Here is a 23,694-nt window from a genome sequence, read left to right on the forward strand (position 1 = left end):
GAGGTGAGGAGGGTGGTTATTCCTGATCTGATGCAGTGATGAAGCAGATATCTCATCTGTATCAAAAGGTAATGACCGAAAAATCCCATCCTCCACAACCTCGGTCATTCATGTTACTCAGCGACTTAATTTAATTGCAGCTTTAGACAACATCATCGAAATCGTCATCATGATCATGTGTCTCTAAGTTGTAAACATAAGTTATTGTAAATTAGAGGTTACCCAAAGTATGATGACTCTTAAAACCATATTGATCATTAAACTGCAGGACACAGTTTGGCATCAACCTTGCAAATTACTTAAAGTAGCGAAGAACCGTCCAAGAACCCTCCTTACGGATGGGTTAATTACCCCCAGAATCATGGACAAGTTAATTACCCCCAGAATACGGGACTTTCAAAATGCGCGATTCTTTGTCTACTCATTTATAATGTGTATTTTATTTCGATTTACAGTAATATTCTTTTAATATAGGTTTTAATTAATGTGTTATATTTTTATTTATATTATTATTAATTTTTTAGGCTAGAAAATGCTTATTTTACCACAAAAATAATTAAAATCTAAAAAAATTAAAATACCTATAGGCCGCAGAATCCCGCGATATAATGAAAAATCCGATATATAATTTTACATATACTAGCGAGAAAAACCCGCGATGTACCGAAGCCGCGAAAAGTGAAGCGCGATATAGCGAGGGATGACTGTATATATATATATATATATATATATATATATATATATATACAGTCATCCCTCGCTATATCGCGGTTCACTTTTCGCGGCTTCGGTACATCGCGGGTTTTTCTCGCTAGTATATGTAAATTTATATCGCGGATTTTTCGCTATATCGCGGGATTTTGCGGTATAAATGTATTTTTATATACTATTATTTTAAATATTTTTGTGGTAAAATAAGCATTTTCTAGCCTAAAAAATTAAAAAACGTAAAGAAATAAGAAAAATACAGTGATTAAAACATGTTACAAGAAATAAAATACTGTACATAGTGTACAGTAGAAGGGTAGACAAAGAGTCGTGCGTATGGAAAACGCAGATGCGGCAGCTTCCACTTGCGCGAGTTACCCACGTAATGGGTAACTGTAATGCTCTTTCTGGCTGTGCAGTACATTCATCATCGTCATCACCTTCATCGTCATCAGTACTGCACAGCTAATTCATCATCATCTTCATCACGCAAGTTGTAGTATTGAAGAGCCGGGGCTCTTGCTTGATACGGACGAAATGACGGGCAAGACACAAACTCGTCCGAGAAGATATTTATTCTCAAAACCAACTCGGGAACACTGAAAAGCCCGTTTTAATATCGGGCTGCATTATAAAGCACAACCAGAAACCGAAAGCCACGCCTCTCAAGCGTGGCGTGCTTCGGTGGTCACGTGATCAACAGGTGTAGCTGATTATACCCGCAAAGCGCGGCACGCTTTAGCGGTCACGTGACCAGCCACTCTCGCGCCGGGGATCCCCGCCGGTGACGTCACCGGCTGGAGCAAGGAGATTCTGATGCTGGTCTTGCTTGGGGGACCCATGGGTAGCTACAGTATCTTCAATGGTGAGTACCCATTAGAATTTTATATGTTGTTAAAATTACGTATGTTTAAGAGTGTAAAAAGTGTTTAAGAGTATAGGAAGTGTTTATAAGAGTATGGGAAAGGTTAATAAGAGTGTGAGAAAGGTTAATAAGAGTGTGGGAAAGGTTAATAAGAGTGTGGGGAGGGTAATAAAGCTTTAAAATATATATAAATAATAAAATAAAAATATGGTCGCTACTTCGCGGATTTTCGTCTATCGCGGGGGGTTCTGGAACGTAACCCCCGCGATAAACGAGGGATCACTGTATATATATATATATATATATATATATATATATATATATATATATATATATATATATATATATATATATATATATATATATATATATATATATATTGTTGTGGATATGAGAATGTTTTTTTATTTTGTTGTTGTGGTAAAATGTTGTTGTAAAAGGTTGTTGTAAAATATCACCCCTCCTCCCTCCGTTTGTGGTTGTATAAAGGTCAAAGGGCGTTTCCGTAGTTAGTCCATAAAACATACATGCAGGACACGATATATCCTTTCTTTTGACAGTTATATCCTTATTATGTGTATTAGCGTAAGGCTGTGTCTTCCATTAATTGAAATACTCCATTGCACCAGTGAAAGAGATAGATTCCCTTCCATTCCCCCCTTTCCGTCAATTGCAATTCGAAGCGCCTTCCGCATTTTGGTCGGTTTTTTCCCTTCATCCGCCATTGACCACGAGGCTCGAGTCGGGGAAGAAAGGCGTGTCTCCACCTCGTCATAGAGGGGAGGAGTGAGCCCGCCCCACTCGACCAACCATGAGCCAGGGGTTCGGCTAGAGAGGGCGGAGGAAGAGCGATCGGGGAGGGTCGCAAAGGTTGAGGGGCGGGGGCCTATATAACCCAAGGCAAGGGCGTGTCCAGGAGGAGATGCGTTTTTACAGAGGAGAGCAGAAGACAGAAAGGCCTGGAGTTGGACTTTGAGTTGGTCTGAGTTGGTTGGGAGTCGGTCGTCAAGTGCAGAGTGGTGAAGAGTCAGTCAGTAGAGGTGGTGGTCAAGTGGTTGCGTTGGTTGCGGTGAGGAGTCGGTGGTAAAGAGTGAGGGACCAAGAAAGAGAGAGAAAGAGTCCTGAAGCAAGAGAGGAAGTTGTTGGACTGGGTGGGACTAAGGAAGGAGAGAGAACCCGTCACACCAATCCCCCAAGCTCCGCGTTGGCTCCACCAAGCGTTCAGCTCCACCAAGCTCCGCGTTGGCTCCACCAAGCGTTCAGCTCCACCAAGCTCCGCATTGGCTCCACCAAGCGTTCAGCTCCACCAAGCTCCGCGTTGGCTCCACCAAGCGTTCAGCTCCACCAAGCTCCGCGTTGGCTCCACCAAGCGTTCACCTCCAGCCATCCACCTCCTGCAATTCCCCGCGTGAGTCAGTGTCTTTTGTTTGTTCTGTCCTGGGTTAATTAAGTCTGTATAAGCTAGTATTTTCCCTGTGTCACCTGCGTCTTATGTGCTTGTAAATAAACGTGACTGCTTTCTTTTTGCTTGTGTGTAAATAGTCAATAAATTCAGTCGTATTTCCAAACCTTTCTTTGCCTTCGTTTTCCTCTTTGCATTGCGTCGTTTTCGTCTTTTCCCTCATTGAGCAGCTGGGGTGCGATACGGCCAAAGTCTGGGTGAATCGGGTGAGTTTTGTTAGGTCGCGGTCTTACACCACCGCTCGGTCTATAACATCTAACCGCGATCTATAACAATTGGTGTCTGGGAGTGGGATTCGAGGCCCGACCAAATTTTAAAAAAAAAAAACGAATAGAGGAAAAAAAAAATTTGGTCAAAATTTGGAACGGCCGAAATTTGTTTTGTTTTACAAAACCTGAATTTTGAAATCGCGCCATGGCTGTTCAAGGCGACGGGATGCCGGTGGGAGAGATAGACGGGTTAGGGGTAACCCAGGACCTCGGGGAAATGTATGTGGAGAAAATGGTGGAGGAGAGTAAAGAAGGTGTGGTTGAGGAGGTATCAGGTGCACTAAATGGCGCTCTCGCGCACGTGGTTACAGCGGCACCAAATTTTGCCGCGCCCTTTGTACCAACGGTGGAAGACATGCAATTATTTATGGCTGAAATGGAGGCCCTTTTGAACCGGAACAGGGAGCGATGGTTAAACCAAATTGAAGCAATAACCAACAGAATGGGTGACCGCATGCAAAAATGTGGGGAGACCATGGATCGCATGGTGGGCGAAAGGGTCCCAGGGGTGCACAAGGAAGTAACGCGGGTCGAGAAGCGCCGGTTGAGCGAAGCGGAGGAAAGCACGGGTACAATGACGGGGGTAGAAATCGCGACACGGTGTTGGGAAAAGCCGGCGACCGCTGGGGTAGAGGAGGGTGTTTTATTAAAGCCAACGGTCGCCGAGGTGAATAAAGAAAAAGCAGTAGCGGGAATTAAAATTGAAGAGATGACGGAGGTAACCCGGGAATTGCAGGGAGAAATGGATTATGTACAAAGTCCCTGCTCACATCACGATGCTGTGCTTAACCCGAATGGAAGTTTGCAGGTTCGCGTGGAGAAAAGGATCCCCCAGGTGAGTCGTGCTGTTGTGTATTGTGCGGGGAGATTTTGTAAGAGGATGTTTGGCGACAAACGAATTGTCGCGCGATTGGGATCGATATGGCACCCGGGCGTTGGTGAAGGGTCCCGTGTGAGTGGAAATGGCATGCGTGGGAGAAAAAAGTGTGCGTCGGCGAGTGGGTGTGTTATAAAGTGTGGGAGTGAAACCGAGTGCGAGCGAGAATGCATGTCGGTGTGTACGGGGTGTGACACAGGGAGTGAGAGCAATACGGAGTGCACGCCAATGGTGAGTGTTACGGAGGACGTAACGGAGGAGAGGTGTGGACCGAAGTGTGCGCAGGAGGTGTGGTGTGTAACAGAGAGAGCGTTGGTGGAATGTACGGACGGCGTTGGAACGCCAGGTTTTGTGAGGGTGAAAGAGGTAGCGTATGCTTGTAAGCAGGCAAGTAAAGCATCGACGTTAACCGGGTTAGTGGTTAGAGCGACGGATAGCCGATGCGAGCACTCGGGGCGGGGGGTGCTTTGTTGGGTGCGAGGCCCGGCGCGGATCGGTGCTGTGTCGCTTCTCTTCGAAGCGTCGTTGCCGATTCGGGCTTGGCCCCGCCCCGCACGGTCGAGTCCGGGCTTTGTTGGGCGAGGCGACCGGTCCGGTTCGAGGGCGAGTGGGAGGAGGCGGAACGGTGCCCCCTCGTGGGGACGGGGTTCCGACCGGGGGAGATTGAGCCATCGGGGCCGGGACCGCAAGGTGCCGCGCCGAGATGGTGCGTGGAGCCTCGGTCCAACCAAACCACCTCCCTTGAACCGAAAGCCGGACGGATTCAACCTGCAGGCGACCAAACCACCCGAATTCATTGCTCGGCTTTGCGAAACCGAGTTTAATGATGTCATGGCGCACCGAGAGGATGTAATAAGTAGACGGACGATGATGGTAGTGATTTGATACGAAATTTATAATAGTGGGTAGAATTGGCAGTAAATGGAAAATTTTTGAATTGGTTGGAATTTGGTGTGCCAAATTGATAGTGAGAGACCCCCGATGTGGTGGGATGGCAAATCCACCATCCCTCACAGGTGGGGGCAAATGCGCTATAGTTTATGGGGTATATGGCAGTGAAAACTAGCCCGGGTGGGTTAGGTTATATTGATAGGGCCCTAGAAGATGACATTAGGTGACGTTAAGGTTAGTTAGTGACTGATACCTGTAGTGGGGACGCAGGTAGATTAGTGTGGATTATAATGACGTGGGAGCGCAATAGTTTAAAGGGACGACTGGGAAGCGCAAGTTTCAGAGGGGAGTAGTTAGCTGAGATGATGCCGTGTGTGTGAGGATTGAACAGGTATGATTGGACAGGTGTGATTGCACAGGTGTGCAACTGAACAGGTGTGTGGAGCAGTGTATGAGGGAGTAGTGGTGATTGTGTGTTGTGTTGACCAACTGGTCCAGGAAGAGGAGGAGGGTGCAGGTGGCACCAGGTAGGATTGCACAGGTGTGCAACGACAGGTGAATGAAAGACAGGTGTATGGAATAAATGGTCTGGAGGATTGGAATGGATGGTCGTGGAGTGAGAATGGTGGGAATTGTGGAGTGGAGTGGATGGTGCGAAGGTGTGAATGGGGGAAGAGTGGACCCCCATCACGGATACCCGGGGCGGGTAGTGCAAGTGTTAGGTCGAGGGTATAGGTAAATTGTGGTTGGATATTGGCATCTGTGGTGCGAGGTGAAAGAATGGTATTTGGATGGGTGCATTAGTGTCGTGGAAATGGCTGGGCGTGTAGCCTGTTAGTGTGTGTAGTTGGTTGGGCACTCCACCACTGTGAGGATGTCGGCCAGGTGAGGCCGCAGGTGGGCTCTGGGAGCCGGTAGTTGTGAGTGGGTGCCTGAGGATCCCGGGTGTGGATCGGGCAGCCCAGTGCCAGAGAGGGCACCGAGTGGGGAGAGCGCCAGAGGGCCTTCCCCAGGTAGTTAGGTTAGGGTAAGGAGCAGGTAAGCTCGGAGGCAACTGCAGTGGTGGGGGTGTGCAGGTGGGTAGACCTGCTGGGAGAGTTACACGTCGCAGCCCAGAAATTGTGCGAGGGCACCGGGAGATGAATCGGGGGAGTGAGACCCCAAATTGAAAAGCACCACAGTTTGGCCAATGGGAATTGGTTTTTAGAACCCATAGTGTAAGAGGGCCAATGGTTTGGCCGGAGAAAGACCCCGGGTAGTGTAAAGTGTGTTAAAGTCATTTAGAAAGTAGTTAGGATGAAGTCTCCTCGCACCATCTGCATCCACTCACCTGAGGTGACAGGAACTCCACACCATGCCATGTTTAATTATTTTTATGATGCAAATGTTTTGGATTGTGAGACGCATCATGACGTGGGTGTGACATTGTGCGTAATTCCATCTCTTCCTCCTTATGAGGATTGATGATGAATTGATGATGGCAAATTTTTGAAGTAGAGGGATTGTGGTGACGAATTTGGTATAGGGGAAATATGGGGAAGACGTGACAGTAGTGACGAATTGGTAATGTGTAGATTTTGTACATATGGGGTAAGGGCAAGGGTAGGCTAGGTGACAGGGGGGTGACGTACGGTAGGGACGAGCTTTCTCACTTCGCCCTCCGTACGCATTTTGCCTTGCATTGCCTTATTGACGTGTACCCTTGTGACCTTACCCCTCGCTCAATTGTCTTTCTTTTGTCTCCCACATGACCTGTGCGCCGTTGGGCGCCGAGGGGAGCGTGCGTGGGTCGGCCATTGTGCGCCCGAAATTCCCAGAACCAGCTGTCTGCATCGATGCACCACATTATGGACCACATGCCTGTGGCCGAGCACCACTTATGGACCCCATGGGTTGGGGCATGGCCCCTCTGCTGGAACCGGCCAAGAGGGCCCGAAATCTTGCTGGCGGACCTTGGCCACAGGGCACCGATGCCCCACAGGTGAACCACACATAGTCGGCCCTGTGGGCCATAAATAAAAGAAAATAAAAAAGGGACACATTGGGCACACTTTATTGAAAATAGGCCGCCAGTAAGCAAAGCAAAATGAAAATGACAACATCTGGAAGACAAATAATAATCACCAGCAGGGGGAGCCGAAGAGCAAGAGACACCTGCAGGGTTAGGGGTTGTTGATTTTATTTTTATTGAACATTCATTGAACAATGGTGACTGCACCGATTGGTGCTTGGGTGTGTATTGGTGCGTTTTTGGGTGCGTTCATGGTGCGTCGATGCAGAGCAGACTGTCTTCCCCCCAGAAAGAACAATTACAGGTCCTGGGTTAGTTTTGTAAATAAAAATAGCGTCAGTGTAAATAATGCTTCCCACCGTCATTGTATAGTTTGAAGACCATTCCGCAATTCGGTTAACTGTGGGCGTAAGTCTGTTAGGCAGGCTGCAATGGAGCAGCGGGACACATTTATTTATGTTTTAAAACTGTCGCACTCAGGGTCAGGTTAAAAGTAGAGGGAACTACACCTACGTGCCACACTAAGGTAAAAGTAATAGGCCCGGGACGTGCCTAAGGGGAGGAGGGTGCAGTGTTGTGGATATGAGAATGTTTTTTTATTTTGTTGTTGTGGTAAAATGTTGTTGTAAAAGGTTGTTGTAAAATATCACCCCTCCTCCCTCCGTTTGTGGTTGTATAAAGGTCAAAGGGCGTTTCCGTAGTTAGTCCATAAAACATACATGCAGGACACGATATATCCTTTCTTTTGACAGTTATATCCTTATTATGTGTATTAGCGTAAGGCTGTGTCTTCCATTAATTGAAATACTCCATTGCACCAGTGAAAGAGATAGATTCCCTTCCATTCCCCCCTTTCCGTCAATTGCAATTCGAAGCGCCTTCCGCATTTTGGTCGGTTTTTTCCCTTCATCCGCCATTGACCACGAGGCTCGAGTCGGGGAAGAAAGGCGTGTCTCCACCTCGTCATAGAGGGGAGGAGTGAGCCCGCCCCACTCGACCAACCATGAGCCAGGGGTTCGGCTAGAGAGGGCGGAGGAAGAGCGATCGGGGAGGGTCGCAAAGGTTGAGGGGCGGGGGCCTATATAACCCAAGGCAAGGGCGTGTCCAGGAGGAGATGCGTTTTTACAGAGGAGAGCAGAAGACAGAAAGGCCTGGAGTTGGACTTTGAGTTGGTCTGAGTTGGTTGGGAGTCGGTCGTCAAGTGCAGAGTGGTGAAGAGTCAGTCAGTAGAGGTGGTGGTCAAGTGGTTGCGTTGGTTGCGGTGAGGAGTCGGTGGTAAAGAGTGAGGGACCAAGAAAGAGAGAGAAAGAGTCCTGAAGCAAGAGAGGAAGTTGTTGGACTGGGTGGGACTAAGGAAGGAGAGAGAACCCGTCACACCAATCCCCCAAGCTCCGCGTTGGCTCCACCAAGCGTTCAGCTCCACCAAGCTCCGCGTTGGCTCCACCAAGCGTTCAGCTCCACCAAGCTCCGCATTGGCTCCACCAAGCGTTCAGCTCCACCAAGCTCCGCGTTGGCTCCACCAAGCGTTCAGCTCCACCAAGCTCCGCGTTGGCTCCACCAAGCGTTCACCTCCAGCCATCCACCTCCTGCAATTCCCCGCGTGAGTCAGTGTCTTTTGTTTGTTCTGTCCTGGGTTAATTAAGTCTGTATAAGCTAGTATTTTCCCTGTGTCACCTGCGTCTTATGTGCTTGTAAATAAACGTGACTGCTTTCTTTTTGCTTGTGTGTAAATAGTCAATAAATTCAGTCGTATTTCCAAACCTTTCTTTGCCTTCGTTTTCCTCTTTGCATTGCGTCGTTTTCGTCTTTTCCCTCATTGAGCAGCTGGGGTGCGATACGGCCAAAGTCTGGGTGAATCGGGTGAGTTTTGTTAGGTCGCGGTCTTACACCACCGCTCGGTCTATAACATCTAACCGCGATCTATAACAATATATATCCTTAATGGAGTGCTCATTAGTCATTGTTATAACAAATTCTTTATACCGTGACTCCACTGCACTTGTTGAGAAAGGGTCATTATGATGAAGATACCATCAACCATCAAATGGCATGACCCATGGACACACTTGAATTCCAACTCACCCATCGAGATCAGCTTCAAAGTCGACAGAGGAGGATGTCGAAGTCCATGTCTCAGATGCCACGCTGTTGTCGCTATCCGTTGAACTCCTCACCTCGGAACCTTGACTCTCAACAATGCCATCTATTGGGAGTAAAGAGCTCGTTGTCCTTCAAAATGGTATTTGGACGAACAGAACTCCACATTTTTGGTTGAGAAAGGAACAAAAGATTATTGTTTGTGGACAAGATGCAACAATACACAAAATATGGTAAAAGGACACTTTTACAATGGAACAGCATTGCAAGAAAAAGTGATAAGAACAGAATAATCTATCATTTCTAAATTTCATAATTTTCAGCTCACATGCAAAACTTGATGTTACTTTGATCAAAAAACATGAAGGAATGCAATGCAGATATGAATTTAAGAAATAAACCTCACTACTATGCATCCTTATCATGCTTTGCCTTATATGGATCACAAACGGTTACTCAAGTATCTAGCTTTAGCAAACAATGGTGGTTGAGGGGTTATCAAAATTCCAAAATAAATAAATTAATGAATGACCTTTGCAATATGACAAAATTCTATATTTTTAAACAGCATTTAGCATCCAAACATTATTTTGTGTGAAATGCACAAGTTAGCAACTAAACATCACTGTGATGCAAACAGCTCATTTTAACATTTTAGAAATAGGAATGTTAAAAAAGCTAATGTAGTACAAATTTTGGGCAACATACAGCCATCACCCAAATTAAATCCTTGATTTTTGCGAATAGGAGTGATCTTGCACCGTTGCCCAAATAGTAAGCACTTGTTCATGTGAAATGAGTCACTGTTTTCTGGTTGCACACAAAATGGTGGTGAATCTACTTCCGATTGAGTAGGTGCAGCCATGGATTTTCTTAAATTTAGATGCCATTTTGGGAAGGCGGGGAGAGGTAAGGGAGCATTTCGATGGAATTGAAGATTGTCAACAAGTCATTTTGTTCAAGTCACAAGTCAAGAAGACCAAGTCTCAAATCAGGTCTCCAATCATGTTTAGCTCACCTGGACTTTAGTCTGGTGAGCCTATGCAATCGAGCAGTGTCCGTGTGCAAGTCAGTCAGTGAGTGAGTTAGTCTGTAAACACCTTAGTCATTATCGCTCGAACCAAATACACAATTTGGATGAAACTTCACCACAAGCTTTATATCTGATGCCTAACGAAGGTATATTGACCGCATCAAAATCTGCGCTCAGTAAGGGAGTTTACGGGGGTGGGGGTGGGGGTGGGGGCGTTTGACCCCCCCTCAAAATAAGTATGTGCTCTCTCCTCTTAAACCAAACACACGATTTTATGAAACTTTGAACACAAGCTTCCTATCTGATGCAGAACGAAGGTGTATTGACCGCATCAAAGTCTGCACTCATTAAGAGAAACTACGGGGGTGTTTTTGAGCCCCCAAAATATATATTTGCGCTCTTCTCCAAAACTACACACACAATTTCAATGAAACTTCATCACAACCTTCAGCACCCGTGTTGTACAAAAGCTTGTTGACGGCATTAAAAATATCAGGCTCTGAGGGAGACGGTGGGGGTGGAGGAGGGGGGGGGGGGGTGAGTGACTGTTGCTCCTGATCCAGGTGAGCTTCAGGACCCGCGATCCAAATTTTTCCACACAAAGTCAAGTTGCAAGCCAAAAAAAAGTGATTTCAGTCACATTCGAGTGCAAGTCACCGACTAGAGTCAAAAAATCTATCGTGATGTCACATGCATATTGTTGGCAGAAGACCTGGCATTGGTGTTATAGTTATAGCAAGTTTGCCACCTTGGTGTTATAGACAACATCGTTGACAAACCCCCGGAGAAAAAAAAATCAAGGGGGTTATGTCTGGTGATCGTGGGGGCCAGGCGGTTGATCCGTCTCGGCCAATCCAGCGACTTGGAAAAAATTTATTCAGAAAGGATCGAGCCTGAGGCCCAATGAGGGGGAGCGCTGTCCTGTTGAAAATTAATAACGGGTTGCAGGTCTTCAATCTGTGGGAGGGCGAATCCTTTCACCATGTACATGTAAATTGTTGGTCATTGTATCTTCAACAAAGAAAAACGGACCCAGCAAGCAGTCATAGAGAAGGCCACACCATACATTGCCCTTTGGACTGCTGTATATGTGTTCAATGACCACATGGGGGGGAGGGGGGATTCAGAGCCCCAGATCGTCACATTGTACTTGTTGACCTTCCCCGATACATGAAAGCATGCTTCCTTTGTGAACATGACATTTTTCAGATATTCATCGTTCTCTATGTGACTGAGCATTTCCAAGGCAAACACCCTGCATTTGGGTCCGTCATTTGGTTTGAGTTCCTGCAGAATCTGCACCTTATAAACATAAAGCTTCAGTCTTTTATGCAAAATCCTGTGTACAGTGGTGGTTGGTAGTCCCAGTTCTCTCGATGTGTGTCGGATTGATTTTCTGGGACTTTGTTGAAATGATTCACGCAGTTGTTCAATGTCAGCTGCACTACTTTTGCTTGGTCGACCAGTACTTTATGTTTCTGAGAATGTCCATAGTCTCCTTAAACCTCTTGCACAACTCTCTGATACTAGTCCGCGATGGCGGATTTCTTTCATACCTTGTACGGAAATTACACTGAACTTGCGTATTGGATCTTGTCTCGATGAATCATTCGACACACTGAGCTTTCTCATGTGGAGTTGCCATTTTATTTTAAATTAAACCACGAGACCTGGAAATAAAGAAAATGGAATAAGCTTAAATATCATATAAAACAAAGTGTATCGTTCTATCACTTGCGGTACTAAATATATTAACAACCAAAGTTGCCCAGGTCTTTTTTGAACACCCTGTACTTTTTCATGAAGTAAAAGACCATTAATGGGCAATAAGATGAGTTAACATCCTATTAGTAATTTGCAACTGGTCACTGACTGACACCTATCCATATTTTTATTACTGATCTGTAATAAAAAGCTACATATAATCGACCACAGTTTCAAATGGAGCACCTCGCCACCATTAGAACATTTATTTGCATCAGACTTGGCAAAGAATGCAAATTGTGCTCCCTGCTTTCCGGCTCGAAGACAGAAGATGTCATTTCCATTTTACCACCTACATCCCTACACCTTGGTTGAGAAGAGTGATGGAAATGAATGTAGAAGGAAGTGGAGGACGGGGAAGACCGAGAAAGACTTGGCTAAAGATGGTGGAAGAAGAAATGCGGGCAAGGGGGTTAACAAGGAGAGATGCAGAAAATAGGGCAAAATGGAGAAGATTGTCATGGGAACCGCAAGGCTAACCCCCGCTCTAGCAGGGAAAATGGCCTTAAAATGCATGTTGTTGTTGTTGTTGTTGTTGTATCCCTACACCGTTTAAAATCCCGTGCAGGCACAGACAACTTGCTTGTAACAAACAAAAGGTAAACGTGGACTCTCAGCATCATGATATGTGTGTTCATACAGGAACACAACACAGACAAACTCTCTAAGGCATTGCAGAAAACTGCTTTCATCAGTAACAAGGTTTGTTTTATTATTGAGAGTGTGGGGAGGGGTATGTTACTGGCAGTAGTTGAAGTTATTAGCGCCTTTATTAATTTAACCCTTTATCTACTTCTATCCTCGCATTTTCTTAGAATTATTTTGTTTCGTCGATGTCATGCAAAGTGCCTACACCTTTCTCATAACCCAAAGGGCATACGATATAAAAATAGATGTCCCTGCAAGAGTTAAACAAAGCTTTTAAAGAAAAAAACTATATGTTCATTTTAACATTAAAAATAAATGTAATTATTATAATAGTTTGACTACATCAAAGATGAAACGAGGCAAGTTAAGGTAGCAAGTACAGGGTGTTTCAAAAGAAACAGTGCAATCGAAACTCAATCCCTTATGTGCAAAAAGACAAGTCTTTCAAAGAAAAGTATTTAAACTGGTGGGTATCTCCCTTGAGTGAATCAATGATACCTGCAGGTACGCAAGCACACATTTTCATTTCGACATTAACAAACACTTTGTACAACAGAAACAAGTTGTCAGAACCTTCTGCATCATGATCCCAATTCCACGACTGACGCGACTCCCCAGGAGCAGTCAGAAATGCAGGAACGGGGGTTGAAGCTCTGTGTCCACTACGTAGACTTTGAGGCAAAACAGTCTGCAAGACCTGATAGGAAAGGGATAATCTTTCAAATATGCCTTAGAAAAAATACAAAATGCTAAATAATTAAGCGTGCGTCCATTATGAATCTTGTGACCTTTTAAAACCAAGACTACTACCAAAGACTATTAATGCCATGAACAAACTTAGGTACATTACGAATGATGAAGATTGTGGTCGTTTCATTGAAATTGTGTGTGTAGTTTTGGAGACGAGAGTAAATACCAATTTTGGGGGGGGGGCTAAAAAAAAAACGGAGAGCCCCTTAAAACATGACTCTTTAATGCCGTGAACAAACTTTGATACATCACGGTTGATGAAGGTTGTGGTCAAATTTCATCATAAATGAGCGTGTAGTTTCGGAGAAGAAAGCAAATACCTATTTTTGGGGGGAAACCCCACCCCAACCCGTAAACCCTCTTAGGGCCCGATTGATTTTTTTTTTAAATGTCGTGACCAAACTTTGGAACATGAATATTTGGTACAAACTTTGGTACAAGACACAGGTAATGACTATTGTCGTAAAGTTTCATTAAAATTGTGTGTGCACAGGGTATCCACAAAGTCACGCATCATCGGCAAAACATTTATTTGTAATGTTGGCAACATCAGTTGTTCGAAATGTGTCCCAACAATCTCAAAATCATATTTGTAAACGGAAAAGCAGGTTTCCCTGAATGTTCTTCAACATATCTGGGCTAATTGTTGAATTAAATAATTGAATTCCCGATGATAAATAATCAATTAAATAATTTCCTATGATGCACTATGTGTGGACACCCTGTAGATTCAGAGAAAAAAAAATCCCTTTTTATGGACATTTTCCCTGCTAGAGCGGGAGTTAGCCTTGCGGGCCCCATGACAATCATCATGGTTCCATTTTTGAGGCAATGTTTTTATGGCCGGATGCCCTTCTTGACGCCAACCCTTTAGTCGCCTCTTACGACATGCAGGGATACGGTGTACCTATTCTAAACCAGGGCACAAACAGGTGCATTCATCCCAGCAAGCTGGTACTCAATTTGCCAACCTCGGAAGGATGACAGGCTGAGTCAACCCCCTGGTGTTAATTCAACAATCGACCAGGATTCAAACTCAGGATCCTAGGATTCCAAGCCAGCTCCCTAACTGCTAAGCCCAAACCAGGCTACCCTATAGATTGAGAGAAGAAAGAAAATACCTATTTTTTGGGGAGGACAAACGTGGACCCACGTTCACCCCACCCCCTACCCCCCCCCCCTCCTTCCTCCCAGTACATGTCCTTTGACTCCACTTTTTAATGCCGTAAACAAATTTGAATTGAAACATACCAAATATCATTTTAGCCAAGTTGGGTCACAATCCCATCAGCAGTTTCAGATATGTCACAAGTGTTTACAGAATGATAGACTGACGTCTCCGCACCATCCCATAAGCTCCCCGGAACTAGGTTCCAGGTGAGCTAGTCAATGACTACACAATAATGTTTTTTTTCTACAAGATATAACGCTTGTAGTGGAACGGAACGGAACGGAACGGAGCGAACACACACACACACACACACACACACACACACACACACACACACACACACACACACACACACACACACACACACACACACACACACACACACACACACCTCAAAAGTCTACATAGATGATGCACATGCAAGTGCTTAATGGTGTGTGAAACATCCATGCTGATATATCATGAATCAAGTGGGACATGGACTGCATAATATGTGACTTTCAAAATGACGCATGAATGCTAAAACAAGGCCTTTTGCGCATACAATGTACAATGTGTATGTTTGCAGTGACTCTGTTATGCTTGCCAGGCACTTTTAACCTGTTCTTGCTGAAGCGAAATCAGATTCAAATCGTCTTTTAAACATAATTTTCAGCATTTAGACGATAGAGTGGCAATTTCAAAATGGGTAACCATAATTGTTCTATTCCCAAAAGCAAATCTAAATCACGAGAAATATCTACTATGTAAGAGAGCCGTTTGTCTGTGTATCGCCATTTTTCTCAGAGATTGCTGAATGGATCTTCGTAAAACTTTCAGAGGTTCATCAGTGACTACTTGGGAGCGTTTTACGCAAAAACATTTTTTATTATTTTTGAAAAAAGAAGAAGTTTTTGGGGGATTAAAAAATAATAATAATAAATAAATCGCTCTATAGTGTGTAAGCCTTTTTGATTAATGACAGTTATATACAATAACACATTCGCATAAGTAAATACAAAATAATTACCAGACATTTGAACACAAATTAATCAAACAATACTGGAAGAGATCGAAGTTGGTGGTAAGGCTTCTTCTTCTTCCTGAGCGTCATCATAATTAACTCAGAAACGTGAGCAATGGCACATTCACTGGCATATATTCAACGAAAAGGTAAAATGATGATTTGACATTTGTGATGGATTCTGATTTGGATGTAATTGCTTTTCCCTTATATTTGCCCTCATTTCAAATATGTTAATGTTTCTTTTTCGCTTGAGCAAAAATGGGTACTTCAGTTATAAACGCTTTTATACTTTTACTCGGGGTACAAATGCAAATACAACTTGGTCTGGGGGTAGCATAGGCTATGTGGCCGCAGGCTCATGCAGGGGTCTGGGGGAGGCTGGGGGAGGGGCGTACATTCTCTATGTAAATGTGTACCATGTAGCGCCACCTGGTGCTGGGGGCAGAGGGTATTACAATTTCATTTTTTACCTGGGCAACATTGAGGTTAAAGCACTCTTTGCAGGGGTAAATTTTTCCTCCTTCCCTTCCCCCCCCCCCTCCCCAAAAACGGAGGGGCCTGTCAAAGCCACCCCTCCCCCCAAAAGATGCACATGTAGTATACCTTTGCCATCCCTCTCCCCTAACCCCCCCGCCGACCCCCTCTGAAAACGCTGGGTACTCCTGCCAGTACGAAATAAGAGAAATATTAATGGGTGAGAGGAGTCGGGTTCCTACCATTTTTCGTTGGAAAAATTAACTTGTGGCAGCCATGGTTATTAAAAAAAAACAAAAAAAAAACACACACACACACACACACACACACACACACACACACACACACACACACACACACACACACACACACACACACACACACACACACACACACACCAAACCCCGTCTCCTGCTGCGTGGTGGGCAGGCTAAACATGAAATAGTGCTCTGGAAAAAAGCAGGATGCCTCCGTTAGCACTTATTGGTAATATAACAATGATGGGATAATTCAAACTGAAATGAATAAACTGGATTGGCTCTCGAAAGAGCGCATACCTACACCAGGCTGAACAGATTATGTTTCGTTTCACAGAACCACCATTTCACCCAACTCATCCACCAAGTTTTGTTCGAATCTGTCCAAAACGTTTTGATATATCGTGCTATGTATTGTTTTGGCCCTATCTATCAATGGTGAAAAATTACATTAAAAATTCTAGTATCCAGATCCGGATCTTCACCAAAATCTAATCAATTCGTCCTTGTCACAGACCCAACCTGTGCACCAAATTTCGGCGAATCAGTCCATAACCTTTTGAGACTTTAACAAACCAACATACAAAGGGTTGAAAACATAATAAATGTCTACTGAATCGTTTGTCGGTTGAGCACAATTCATAGGACAATTACAATCCTTTATTAGCCTCCTTGCTTTTGTACTACCTCACATTCTACATGCAGCAATGAAGTCCATTGAAGCGCGGTGTTACGCACGCTGCTTGTAAGCAAGGAGGAAGCGGACAACGCGGTAAGTTGTAAGAGTCTTTATTCAAGAGCTCCACTGTAACACTGGAGCGTTCCGGGCTGCGCGCCCGGTGTATATCCCGTGGCCACGCCTACCCTTTGGGCGTGGCCGCCGCCCACTTGGTGCGCGGAATGATGCCCTCGCGCCAGTGAGCTTTCGTGTCCTCCACACGCGCCCCCCCAGAATTCCCGCGCACCTGGAGGGCCAGTTTGCGGGGCAAACGGATGACCCGGCCGAAGCGCCCTCTGGCGACTGGCGGCGTCCGGGGTGCAGGGATGCCAGCTGGGATGCCTCCGGCTGCACCCGGGATGGGTGCAGGCTCGGGGGGCGGCGTGCCGGCGGGGCCGGGCGGTGCCGGGGGGCGGCCCCGACGTGGGGGCCGAGCCACCGGCGGTGGGTGGTCCACGTCGAGGTGGGCCGGCTTGAGGCGGTCTATGGAGACACGGTCAGGAGTGCCGCCGATGTCCAAGGTGAAATGTTTCACCCTGGTCTCCAGCACGCGGAAAGGCCCGTCGTACGGGGGCCGCAGTGGTGTCCGGTGGGCGTCGTGCCGGACGAAGACGTACTCCGCGGTGCGAAGCTCTGGGGCGACGTGCGTAGGTGGGTGCCCGTGGTGTGCCGTGGGGGGTCTCCTGCAGCGCGGAGCGTGCCGTGGAGTCGGGGAGGAACTCGCCCAGCACCCGCAGCGGTTGCCCGAAGACCAACTCCGCCGCGGATACGCGCAGGTCGTCCTTGGGCGCCGTCCGGAGGCCCAGCAGCACCCAGGGGAGCCTGTCGACCCAGCCGCCGTCGCGGAGGGTCGCCCGGAGCGCGGCCTTCAACGAGCGGTGGAACCGCTCACACAGGCCGTTAGCCTGGGGGTGGTAGGCCATGGTGCGGTGCAGCTGGACCCCGAGCCCCCGCGCGACCGCCCCCCAGAGCTCCGAGGTGAACTGGGGGCCGCGGTCGGACGAGATTTCCGAGGGGGCGCCGAACCGGGCGACCCAGGTGGTGATGAAAGCCTGCGCGACGTCCGCCGCCGTCGTTGACGCCAAAGGCACGGCCTCCGGCCACTGGGTGGTGCGGTCCATCATGGTCAGGACGTGGGTGAAACCCCGCGAGGGGGGCAGAGGTCCCACCAGGTCCACGTGAACGTGGTCAAACCGACGTTCCGGCACCGCAAACGGGGCCAATGGGGCCTGGGTGTGTCGGTGCTGGCACGCGAGGCAAGTCCTGGCCCAGCCGCGGACGGCTTTCCGGAGGCCATGCCAGACAAACTTGTCGGCGATCAACCTCTGGGAGGCCCTCGTGCCCGGGTGGGACAGGCCGTGGATGGCGTCGAAAATCTGGCGCTGCCAGCCCGCGGGCACGATGGGGCGAGGCCGCCCGAGGGAGACGTCGCACCAGAGGGCCGTGCCCGCGCCGTTGAACGGCACCTCGGTGACGCGGAGGCCCGTAACGGCGGTCCGCAAGGCCTGGACGTCGGGGTCGGCGGCCTGGTCCGCCGCCATCCGGGCATAGTCGATGCCGAGGTGGACCGCGTGGGCAACGGACCGGGAAAGGCAATCCGCCACCGGGTTGTCCTTCCCCGCGACATGCCGGATGTCCGTCGTGTATTCGGACATGGCCGAGAGGTGACGCTGCTGCCGGGCCGACCACGGCTCGGCGACCTTGCCCATCGTGAACACCAGTGGCTTGTGGTCGACGAAGGCCGTGAACGCACGGCCCTCGAGCAGATGGCGGAAGTGCCTGACCGCCAGGTGGTGGAGCCCGAGCAACTCACGGTCGAAGGTACTGTACCGGCGTTCGGGCGGGCGAAGCTGCCGGCTGAAGAACTCCAGCGGTTGCCAAGCTCCACGCACCCATTGCTCGTGCACCGCGCCCACTGCGTCGTCCAAGGCGTCGGTGGTGAGGGCGATCGGTGCATCGGGCGCCGGTGCGCGAGCATGGTGGCGTTAGCCAAGGCGAGCTTCGCGCCCACGAACGCCGCGTCCATCTGCTCGGTCCAGGTGAAGTCACCTTTGCCCGGCTTCCCTCGGAGGGCCTCGTGCAGGGGGCGCAGGAGCTGGGCGATGCGGGGCAGGAACCGATGGTAAAAGTTTACCATGCCCAACAACTCCTGGAGCCCCCTGATCGTGCGGGGGCGCGGAAACCCCTTCACCGCCTCCACCTTGGCCGGTAGGGGGACGGCCCCGTGCCTGGTGATGCGGTGCCCCAAAAAGTCGATTTCAGTGACACCGAACCGGCACTTGGCGGGGTTCACGATCAGGCCGTGCTGGCCCAGGCGTTCGAAGAGCGTGCGGAGGTGGTGTAGGTGCTCTTCACGGGACGCGCTGGCGACGAGGATGTCGTCCAGGTACACGTAGACGAAATCCAAGTCGCGCAAGACGCTGTCCATGAGGCGCTGGAACGCCTGAGCCGCATTCTTCAAACCGAAGGGCATCCGAAGAAATTCGAAAAGACCGAACGGCGTGATGACAGCCGTCTTCGGGATGTCCTCCGGCCTGACGGGGATCTGGTGGTAACCGCGTATGAGGTCCACCTTCGAGAAGGACATATTCGCCAAGCGGGCGGAAAAGTCCTGAATATGGGGGACGGGGTAGCGGTCGGGGGTGGTGGCGTCGTTGAGACGGCGGTAGTCCCCGCACGGTCGCCATCCCCGGCCGGGCTTGGGCACGATGTGGAGCGGCGACGCCCAAGCACTCTCGGAGCGCCGCACGATGCCGAGCCGCTCCAGCGTAGCAAACTCCGCTTTAGCTACCGCGAGCTTCGTCGGCTCGAGGCGGCGTGCCTGGCGTAGACCGGTGGCCCGGCGGTGGGGATGTGATGTTCCACCCCGTGCTTGACGGTCCCCGCCGAGAAGGTGGGCCTCGTGAGGGCCGGGAAACGGGCGAGGAGGCGGGTGAATTCGTCCGCTGCCGGAAGCGTGCAGATGAACCTGGCCGGAACCGAACCGCTCAGCAAGCCGCTCGATGAGCCGCTCCGTGAGCTGCTCAACGAGGCAGGCAGCGCGCACGCGAGCGAGCTGAACGTCTCAGCCTGGACAAGCCTTCTGTGCTTTACGTCCACCAAGAGGCCATTGGCACAAAGGAAGTCCGCGCCAAGCAGTGCCATAGGCACGTCGGCAATCACGAACGACCATCGGAAAACCTGCCCTCCGAACCGCAGAGAAAGGCAGCGTTTTCCGTATGTGCGAATGGGCGTACCGTTGGCAGCAAGCAGCGCGGGGCCCCGGCCCGCGGTCTGCTTGTCGGACGTACCGGCGGGAACGACACTCACCTGCGCTCCCGTGTCGCACAGGTAACGGCGCCCGGATAAGGTGTCCGTTATGTACAGGAGGCTGTTTAATCGGCCGGCGCTCAGTGCCACTACCGAGGGCCGGCCCGGGCGTTTCCCGACCTGCCGAATGAGCACGGCGGGCGACATTGCCGGGCCTCGTGGCCGAACCTAGCGTGGAAATGGCACCAGGTTTGCGGCGAAGCCGGAGGCCGCGGTTTCCGCGGTGGTGGTGGGCGTGGCGTGCGTCAGCCTCGGGATCCCCGAGGTGTGGTGCATCAGCATCAGGGTCAGCATCAGCATCAGCCCCGATAGCCGCGCCAAAACTCGCCTGCGCGTCCAAAGCCGCGAAGAACCTGTCGGCCTCGGCAGCGAGCGCTCGGGGTTCCGTCGTCACAGAACCGGCCAACGCGAGGCGGACTCGTGCCGGCAGCTGGCGTCGAAATAACGCCCGGAATAGAGCGTTCGGGGTTTCGTCGCCCATCAATGACAGCATATGGTCCATGCGGACCGACGGTCGCGTGTCACCGAGCTCGGGGAGGTCCAAGAGGTGGTCGGCCCATGCGTCCACCGTGAGGCCGAACGTGGCGAGGAGGAGACGCTTGATCGCATCGTACCTGCCGTCGGCCGGTGGGTTCCTCAGGACCGACAGGACGCGGGCGGCCGTGCCGGGCCCGAGGGAAGCGACCACGTGGCAGTACCTGGTCTCGTCCACCGTGATGCCTCGAAGTCGGAACTGGGCTTCTGCCTGCAGGAACCAGACTTCGGCTTGCGTCTCCCAGAACTCGGGGAGTTTCATTTGGACCGCGTTGTTTGCCATTGCGATGGCGTATTCGGGTGGTCAGCGACGGCTGACCAGAACGTCGGAGGGTCACCAATGAAGCGCGGTGTTACGCGCGCTGCTTGTAAGCAAGGAGGAAGCGGACAACGCGGTAAGTTGCAAGAGTCTTTATTCAAGAGCTCCACTGTAACACTGGAGCGTTCCGGGCTGCGCGCCCGGTGTATATCCCGCGGCCACGCCTACCCCTCGGGCGTGGCCGCCGCCCACTTGGTGCGCGGAATGATGCCCTCGCGCCAGTGAGCTTTCGTGTCCGCCACACCATATTGTTTTTGAGGGGGTCCTTCAACTGCAATCTTCATACTCCCACTTCCCTAAGTTGTTGTCATTGTGAAAGTATTCTCGGCAATCTAATAACTTAATACATGACAGCACAAATTATAAATGTTTTACAGTACAAAGAGTGCAGCGGAAATCAACCGAGTGGTTCCAAATGCAATGGCAGACAGGTTGAAAATTAGACCAATGAACAACCTGCTTACACAGCTCATACATATGAATAAGAAATCAACCATGATAGCAGCTAGAATGCAGATGATGCAGAGCTAGATAGCAGTGGGAATGCAGATGAGAGATCATGATTAGGCACGGCAATGGAAATTGGGCAGAGGAATAGCAACGAGAAATACTGATTTATTAGGCAAGGGAATACCGTGCAACAAGCATCGAGTTGGTGGGGGTTTGGGCAAGAGTCATTAATCATTCGAGCAAGAGCAAATCAAAATTTTGGAAAAATAAGAACGAAATTATTATTTTGACAAAAACAACTCCTGCATTTATTTAAATACAAGCTTGCACAGCGATAAGCACATAAACTTTCCCAATCACAGCACAAGCATTCGACAAACAAACTGAATAATCACCGTTTATATGTGAACGAGTCAAACGACAGGCAATGAATATCCAACAAAAGCTAACCTCATCAAGGAGATGCACACCCCCACTTCTCGTTTGCCTGATGAATTCGCTGCAAGAGAGAAATAAACACAAACAACCATGAAGCCCACCTGTCAGATATCAGCAAATAATATCTCCAACAACTCGAGATAAACGTCTCATGGAGCTACCGACACAAATAAACGTATCTACATTGTAAGGGAAGGTACGCGCGATACCAGTTTATTCCACCGTCACTTCAAGGTATGCATAGCATGCATCGAAGACGTCTACAGGGCATTAGCATAGACCACAAGCCAAAATGGGGCAGTGTGCAACGGTCACGTGGACGAGTACAACTTTATACAAGCACCAGCCCTTGGCAGAACCGTTTCTACATCAATAGTTTCATGAGCAGCACATAACAGTTACTATATTATGAAACTTACAAAGTGCAAATAAGTTTGAAAATAAACAAGAAAAATAAAAATAAAAACAGAAAGAGGAAAGCCAGCAAAGAAAATGTAAATTCCTACCAAACATTCCTTTCTACGAATACTTACTGAACTCGGCAAATTATAAAGAAGAACGTTTTGGCAAGACTCAAAATCTGTGTCTGATGAAATCGGTCTCTGGGGTTGCTCCCTTTCTCCCGTAAGATACGACGACGAATACAGCAGACAACAGAGTAAAGTAACAATTCTACTTTCCCTTCACACCGTTTCATTGGCTCAAGTCACCAACCCATGCTTCCTTCCTTCCCTATCTATTGCAAAAAAAAAAGTTCTGAACAAGTTGTAAGGGTTCCAAATGAATCAAATCTCTACCAGCATGCTCTACTAGTGCTCGGCTATTCAAATTTGAATTTAAAGAATTAGAATATCCTCTGCCGATGCATCTTAAAATGTCCTATACAAGATGCTTTGCATTTGATTAAAAAGGAAGAAGAAGCAAAATAAGAAGGACAATACTAAGACCGAGAATGATTCACACAAAAAATTGTCACCCACCTCCCTCTCAGGTGCGATCATGACATCCACGACTGGGGCAAATTAAAATAGTTCCTGCATTCTGATTTTTGCTCAGCTAGCTTAGTGTTACCATCTGAGCACTTACCTCACGCTATTGTGACCCCAATATACTGCAATTTATCTATCAGTTTACAAGCAACTTGAAATTCCTACAAAATGTACTCCGAAGTCTTCCAATGTCTTCTCTTCCTAGATGCTAAATACTCATACACGCAAATTATTCCAGATCCATCAAACACTGTTTAAATTAATTTTAAAAACTCCTATTCCAAATGCCAATGAGTATTTAGCTTTCATATTTGTCACCCACTAAGATATAAACGTGCAGGGGAATGTACCAATGCATCAGCCATTAATCGGAAAGACGCTAGGATGGAGGGTCCATCTGCAAGCACTGGTCGTTGGTGAACGTTAAAGATCCCATGTCTTCTTTCCCGACGAGAAGGCGAGTAATTTCCGGCACCCTGGCCAAAGTCCAAATTCCTGCACGAAATGATTGCTGGGAAGACTGCAGGTTCCCTTTTCACAATATAATGGGAGACTATGAATCGGAAACAAAAGGTTTAGACTAATCTTCCGAGACAAGCAACAAAGTTTATTTTTCGTTGATGATTTCTTTTCTTTTCAATGTCTTTTATTTTT

General features: G+C 48.4%; 1 protein-coding gene across 5 annotated transcripts in view; it reads right to left on the bottom strand.

The window, feature by feature from the left end:
- LOC137421616 (E3 ubiquitin-protein ligase RNF115) overlaps positions 1 to 23,694 on the bottom strand; it is a 100,321-nt gene that overhangs the window by 65,021 nt on the left and 11,606 nt on the right. For all 5 annotated transcript variants that reach the window (XM_068107844.2, XM_078771196.1, XM_068107846.2 and 2 more), the window contains 3 exons: positions 22,064 to 22,112; positions 13,199 to 13,322; positions 9,166 to 9,286 (listed from right to left, as the gene is read on the bottom strand). In XM_068107844.2, the coding sequence (XP_067963945.1) occupies positions 9,166 to 9,286; positions 13,199 to 13,322; positions 22,064 to 22,112 (294 nt within the window). The remainder of the gene's footprint in view (positions 1 to 9,165; positions 9,287 to 13,198; positions 13,323 to 22,063; positions 22,113 to 23,694) is intronic.

Source organism: Myxine glutinosa, chromosome 2, assembly GCF_964187855.1.
Source record: "Myxine glutinosa chromosome 2, kmMyxGlut1.1, whole genome shotgun sequence".
In the NCBI taxonomy this organism is placed as follows: domain Eukaryota; kingdom Metazoa; phylum Chordata; class Myxini; order Myxiniformes; family Myxinidae; genus Myxine; species Myxine glutinosa.